Source organism: Rattus norvegicus, chromosome 10, assembly GCF_036323735.1.
Source record: "Rattus norvegicus strain BN/NHsdMcwi chromosome 10, GRCr8, whole genome shotgun sequence".
Lineage (NCBI taxonomy): Eukaryota > Metazoa > Chordata > Mammalia > Rodentia > Muridae > Rattus > Rattus norvegicus.
In genome coordinates this window covers 47,023,003-47,030,100 of record NC_086028.1, presented here as the reverse complement: position 1 = coordinate 47,030,100, position 7,098 = coordinate 47,023,003, and the positions used below count along the sequence as shown (strand labels likewise).

Here is a 7,098-nt window from a genome sequence, read left to right as displayed (position 1 = left end):
ATCCGCCCCTTAGAGGGTGGCTTCAGGTCAGGGCGTGGCGGGCTCCAGCTAACCGCCGGCGCCGAGCCGGCCGCCGGTTCCTAAGCAGCCGTCGCCTCCCCGGCTCGCCGACTCGCTCCAGTGACTGCAGATTCGCCCCGGTGCCTGGCGCCGCGTCCCGGGGCGCGCACTCCTTTTCTCGGCGGAGGGAGCAGGACTGGGGTGCATCGTCCTACAAGACGCGCTGACGTCGCACTGGACCGGTAGTCGGCGCGGAGCGGCCGGCGCGCGCGCGTGCGTTGGGTGCTCCCGCGAAGCAGGCAGGAGTCGCCGCCCCGGCTGTGCGGGTTCCAGGGCGGCGGCCCCTACACAGCAGCGCCGTGGGCGCAACAAGCCGAGGCAGCCGCACCTGCGGGGATGGCGCGGCCCCGGCTCTGCACCGCTGTCGGGCGCGCGGGTAGCTCCGGGTACGCCCTGTGACGGTGGCGGTGCCTTCGGCCGGGCAGCGCCCAAGTCGCTTGGCCAGAGCCCCGCGGCCGACGGCGGCCCGGGCCATGAGGAGCGGCCGGGCCCAGGCCTCGCTGACCCCGGCTCCGCGCGGCGACCCGTCCCGTTTCCGCTCCGGCCTCTCGGCATGAGTGTCCGTCCGGGCCCGGGGCCGTGGCTGCCCCCATCCCGCCGCCCGCGGGCGCGCTTGGGGCCCTCGGGCCGGCGGTGCTGATCTCCGCTCTCCGCCACGCCTGCCCACCCGAGCGCTCTATGTCCCGGGGGCGCGGCCATGGAGGTGGTGGGCGACTTCGAGTACAGCAAGCGGGACCTCGTGGGACACGGGGCCTTCGCTGTGGTCTTCCGGGGGCGGCACCGCCAGGTGAGCGCCGCCCGCCTGCTTGTCTGGTGCGAAGCCGGGGAGCCGGCGCCCTGGTTCGGGCCTCTGGGTTGGGCTCCCCGGGCCGGCCTGCCTTTGTGCTTGCTGTCACTGTCGCAGGGTTTGTTTTGGAGGCCAGAGCCGCTAGGCTGAGCTCCACCTACCGACGGGCGCAGAGCCACTTATGTTCTTCCCTGACAGTGTGTGCTGGGTAACCGAAGTGCTTCTCCGGGAAGCCACTGGTCCCGAAGCGACTAAGACCCCAGTGCTTGCACAGTATAATGTGCTTGTCCGGGTTGCGGGTTGCTGGACCTTTGTCCCTTCTCCCCCACACTGGGCTTTCCGGAGCTTGTCACCTTTACGGTAGATAATTGCACACCCAGCGGAAAACGGGCGCGTTTCCCGTTAGTCTGAAGCTTTCTCAGACTAGGAGGTATCTCGTTCCTCTGTGTCTGGGGGTGCCCTGTCGTATCCCTCCCCCTTTTGAGTTAGACCAACGCTAAGTGAGAAAGATAGTTAGACTCTAATAATAACAACATAGAAGCAAGTTCAAGCCTCAAAAAATATTTTCAAGCCACTGTTTCGCAAATAGGTCACACTAGGTTATAGAATCTAAAGAATTTGAGAAAGCACATTGAAACTGGAAATAAAAAAAAAAGCTTTGGTTGTTCTGTTTGTTTCTAGAGGACCAATTAAAAAGGAACTATTTCTTATTCATTATGAAATAACTTAAAATCCAGGAAAAAAATAAAAGCAGTGTAATCCAGTTCATTGAACTCTATCACTTCCCAAGTTTATTTCTCCATAAGTCTTATGCGACCGTAAACTTTTTTTCAACTGACCCTATCTGGTCTTTGTACTTACTACTTTTAGTGGCTGTGCAGTAGGACATTGCTTTGTACTGTGTGGTTTATGAAATCATTTTTTAGTTTGAGATTTGAGGTCTTTGTCATGTTTTCCCAGTACCATATATACATTGATTTGCTAAAAATATATTTAATAAGTTTTGTTGTTGTTGAGTTGTTTCTGTCATGATTTTCAGGCATAACACTGTTTTTCCGTTTTAGAAAACTGATTGGGAGGTGGCTATTAAAAGTATTAATAAAAAGAACTTGTCAAAGTCACAAATTCTGCTTGGAAAGGAAATAAAAATCTTAAAGGTATGCTATTTTAGAATACTATCATATTCCGAGTTAAAAGTTACCCTGAGTCAAAAGAGCATGTTGTAACATCCTTTGAAGTTTGGTAGCTGAATTAAAGTTTGGTAATTTTTAGTTGCTGTTCATTTTTGCTTGCCCCATTTTTGTTTTTGTTGTTGTTTTTAATTATTCAGTATTTTGAAGCTGTCTTCAAGGAATTTTTATCTGTTTACTTTGAGATAGAGTCTTGCTATGTGACCTTAGTTGACTTGGAACTCACTGTGTAGTCCAGGCTGGCCCCAGACTCAGATTTGCCAGCCTCTGCCTCTGGAGTGCCAGGAAAGATTGTATGTATGTATGTATGTATGTATGTATGTATGTATGTATGTATGTATGTATCTGTGTATCTATGTATCTATGTATGTATCTATGTATGTTTTTCAAGCCTGGGTTTCTTTATATAGCCTTGGCTGTCCTGAAACTCATTCTGTAGAACAGGCTGGCCTCAAACTCCTAGGTCTACTTACCTTTGTCTCCTGAGTGCTGGGATCAAAGGTGTTTACCACCACCACCACCACTGAGCTGGAAAGATTTCTTTTCATGTATGTGTGGAAGTATGCACATGAGTCCAGTGTCCAGTGGACGCTTTTGGAACCCCTGGAGCTGGGTACAGGTGCTAGGAACTTGAGCTCTCTGCCAGAGCATCAAGTGCTCTTAGCCATTGCGCTGCCTCTGCAGCTCCTTTGAGGCTCTTTTAAAGAATGTTTGTGACTCTCGACCAAACAGAGACTCTGTGAAGACTGGTTTTTAACTTCGTCTGATTTGAGCTGTTGTTGGAATGCCAGGCAGATTTAGTCGGTATGTTGTTCTTTCTGCCGATGTCCGTTATCATACACCTGTACCAGTAAGTTTTTGGGGAGCAACAAGAGAAATTGGTCCCCCCCCGCCTCCCTTATAAATAGAAGGGAGTTTTATTTATTTATTTTGCTTTTTTGAGACAGGGTTTCTCTTTGTAACTGCCTGGTCTCTCCTGGAACTCTGTAGACCAGGCTGGCCTCAAACTCACAGAAATCTTCCTGCTTCCACCTCTGCCTCCATAATTGTTCAAATCAAAGGAATGTGCCACCAGTGCCCAGCTGGAAGTTATTTTTTAGTATTATTTACTTTGGATTTATTTATTTTATTGCTTTATGTGTATAAGTGTTTCTACCTGCATGTATGTATGTATGTGCTGGTGCCCAGGGAGACCAGAAGACATTTGTTGGACTAGAGTACAGACAGTTGTGAGCTGCCACGTTTTCTCTGGCAATAGAAGCCAAGTCCTCTGTAAGAGGAGCAAGTACCCTTAACTGCTGAGCTACGTCACTAGCTCCAGAAGAAAGTTCATTTTTAGATCAGTTCACACCCTGTAGCATCGTCAAGATGAGATGCTTTCAAGAGGAAAACAAAAGAACCTGTGGTCAAATAAATTTGGTAGACTTTGTCTACTGAACATTTGAATAGTTACAAACATTCGGCTCACTAAAGAAAGGGACATTTCTACTGGTTTTTGTTTACTTAACCCAGTGTTTCCCATACTGATTTTTTTTCACAGAAACATCATCTAACAGCTGCTTTCCTCAAAAGTATTTTTGTGGAGGATTTTTGGTAAGAATTACAGTACTTGGGATTGGAGGAAAGGTACACCAGTTAAGATCACAAGAATTCTTTGAGCTATGAATTATGTTTCAGGCAGAAAAAGGTTTCTAAAAGCAAACATTGAAGACTAGTAGATAGTCTGCAACCATATTAATTATGGCATTTGTTTGACAAACAACAATTCTCATTAGGAGTAGCCGCTTTTTCAGAGGCCTAGTTCAATTGCCAGCATCCACATGGCAGCTCACAGCTAGCTGTTCATAGCTTCAGTTCCAGGAGCACTGACACCCTCTTCTGGTCTCTGCACCCACATGGTAGACAAGATAAAACATTTAAAAAAAAGAACTGTGGGGGCTGGAGAGATGGCTCAGTGGTTAAGAGCACTGAATGCTCTTCCAGAGGTCTTGAGTTTAAATCCCAGCAACCACATGGTGGCTCACAACCATCTGTAATGAGATCTGATGCCCTTTTCTGGTGTGTCTGAAGACAGCTACAGTGTACTTTCTTTTTTCTTTCTTTCTTTTTTTTTTTCCGGAGCTGGGGACCGAACTCAGGGCCTTGCGCATGCTAGGCAAGCGCTCTACCACTGAGCTAAATCCCCAACCCCTACAGTGTACTTAATAAATAAATAAATCTTAAAAAAAAAAAAAAGAACTGTGGTAAAAAATATTTAGGTCTCAGGTAAAGTCTGATCAGACACATTTATTTTTGTTCTGTTAGACTGACTTTTCTAAGCCATTAGTAAAGGTGTCATGTGCTACAGGTAGTATATGTGTGTATAGAAGTGAGTTTTATTTGTGTAGTAGAATATATTATCAGATTATATAATAATGTTTTAAATTCTTTATTTCCTTACCAGGAACTTCAGCATGAAAATATCGTAGCACTCTATGATGTTCAGGTACTTTATTTTGGATTTTCTTTTAAAGTTAAAATTTTAAAAAAGTTCCTTTCATGTGGATTTAAGTGAATTTTAATGGAAATTTGAAGCTCTCTTAATTCATGTGGAAAAGACGTACAGTTTGAATTACATTAAATTTTTTTTTAATCTTTAAAATTGCATCTATTTGGGCTGGAGAGATGGCTCAGTGGTTAGGAGCACTGACTGAGTTGCACAACTAAATGTATTAACAGTTGCAAATACACTGGGGTGGGTTTGCTTTATACTTACAGTTTACATCAAATCTAACATTTCTTTAGTGAATGTAAAGACTGTTGTAGTCCACTTAAAATTAGGTAAAGGCCTTTTTTTTCCTTATAAAAGCAGCATTTGTAAATCATAGAAGTAGAAGAAAATAAAGTTAATGAAAACAAGGATGCTGTACACATTTACTGTGTGTGTATACAGTGTTTGTGTTTGTGCAGTGATTGGCATAAAACATGCTTGAACTGTGTTTTATTTAGATAGGGAATCTGGATTCTAAGGTCAGTTTTTTTTGTTTGCTGTTTTGAGGTGGAGTTTAAAGTCATCTGAGGCAAACTTTGTAGTCAGAATCATTTTTGGGAGTCTTCTCAAGAGATCTACTTTGGAGAGAAGTGGAGCTCTCTGATGTATAGTTAGTTTGCATCTCCAGGCTCTATGGCGCTTTCTGAAAGGTCCTGGTTTACATGCTAGAGCCTGCATGGCTAATGTGTTGGGTGTGAGCACAGGGACAGAACAGCTTGTTCTTAACATGCCGACTCCAGGGGAGACTGGTGCATATGGTCTGCCTTTCTGTCTCCTGTCTTACTTCATCTGGACAGTTGAATTCCATTACAGTAAACAGATGATTGGTTGATTCTGTTTTGTTTCTGGTGAAAACTTTTCTGTCTGTTTTTTAAATTATTGAGATGCATTTGTTGTGCAAGCCCTTTGAGTGGCTGCCATATGCAGTCATTATCCTGAACACAGCAATAAAAGGATGGGTAAGCTCTTGGCCTGCTGTGCTTAGCCTTAGTGGGTGATACAGAGTGGACCGGACCCTTGCTCATCTGTCACATCACAGGACAGGACAGACAACTAAACCTGGGCATCAGAGGTTTGCATTTTCCTTTTATACACAGTAATACATCCTTTCTGAAGATGTCTTTGACTTTGGGACTCGGAATGTCTAGCTCAAACACCATGAACAGTGTTAGAGACTTTGATTATAGAATATGACTGTTCTCCCCTCCACCCCCCAAAAATCAGTAATGTAAACTCACATGCACAAAAAATATAAATATCAGCATGACTAGATATAATTCACCTCTTCATTTGTGAAACTCAAAGCAACATAAAAAGAAAGAGCAAAAAATTTTCTCAAGTTAAACTAAATTCATATCACCATCTCTAACTGAAATGTCCCTTCTCCTCGAGCTTTTCGTGTAGCTTGTATCCTGTGGATAGAGGGCACTGGGTGGCGCAGGTTGGTGCCCAGTACAAAAACTGGTAAATGAAATTGACTCCTCGTCTAGCATGCTTAGAGGGTTAGAACATCCTGACAAGCAAGAACAAATTTACTTTTACTTAGATGTTTTTTCTCAGAAAGGAAAAACATTTTTAGTACAGGTTTTGTTTGTGGAATGAGCTATCATCAGAAGAAATATAAACAAAATCAAAGTCTTCAATCTGTGAATTCTAGGTGGCTGCATGAAGGGCTTTATTATCCATTTGTACTCCCAGAACTAAGGTATAAAATAAACAAGTATAACCTTTGGCTACCAAGTAGCCAGTCTCGGCCTGATAGTGTAGATTTACTTCTTTGATTCTGTCTGTCCATGAGGGAATAGTATGTTTAGAGACTAATAAGCTCCATTGTGTAGACAGGAGGGCCACTTCTACTGACCTTCATGTTTGGAGAGCTGTGTGAAGTTATAAGCTATGTATAAGCTGTTTCTGTTTAAAATATTTTTATATTTTTATTTTGTATGTGAGAGTTGTGGTGGGCCTATGGTGGTCAAATGACAACCTTCAGGAATTGGTTCACTTCTGCCACCTTGTGGATCTCAGGAATTGAACTCAGGTTGTCAGGCTCAGTGACAGGCACCTTCACCCACTGAGGTGTCATTGGCCTGAGTATGTTTTTATAGCGCCCACATTTTCCTTTCTTCATTCGTTTGCTTACATTCTGTCCTTTCCTTACCCCTTGTGAGGGCACTCAAACATATGTTGAGTACATATGATCTGCCCTGTCCTACGCTCACAACTTGTGACGGTGTTGTAGTGTAGAGGACACTTAGAGGAAACATATTTCCCTGTAATTATTATGTTCAAACCATCAACATTGTCAGAGTAACAAATTAGAAAAGAAATGACAGTTCTCAGATATAAACATTGTTTGGTGTATTTCTTTTAGAAATTTATAAATAAAACAGGTTAACCCTTAGTTTTTATACCTTTAACTGTGAGAAATAATTTATTAACAGTTTTTGTACAGAAAGACAATGTGTGTTTATCAAGTGCCTTCCCTCCCCATCTCTGTATATCTCTGTCTGTCTCTTCTCCAAGGTCCCTTC

General features: G+C 44.0%; 1 protein-coding gene across 9 annotated transcripts in view; it reads left to right on the top strand.

Moving 5' to 3' along the window:
- Positions 1–256: 256 nt before the first annotated feature.
- Positions 257–7,098, top strand: part of Ulk2 (unc-51 like autophagy activating kinase 2) — a 78,807-nt gene continuing 71,965 nt past the window's right edge. For 7 of the 9 annotated variants that reach the window (XR_010055178.1, XR_005489813.2, XR_005489812.2 and 4 more), the window contains exons 1-3: positions 715–847; positions 1,912–2,004; positions 4,481–4,522. Coding sequence is in view for 5 of the 9 variants with exons in the window: in XM_063269011.1 (XP_063125081.1) it covers positions 758–847; positions 1,912–2,004; positions 4,481–4,522 (225 nt within the window). In the remaining 4 variants the exon portion in view is untranslated. Of the gene's footprint in view, positions 848–1,911; positions 2,005–4,480; positions 4,523–7,098 lie in introns of those variants that run through there. The other 2 variants (NM_001191645.2, XM_063269012.1) reach the window with 2 other exon arrangements.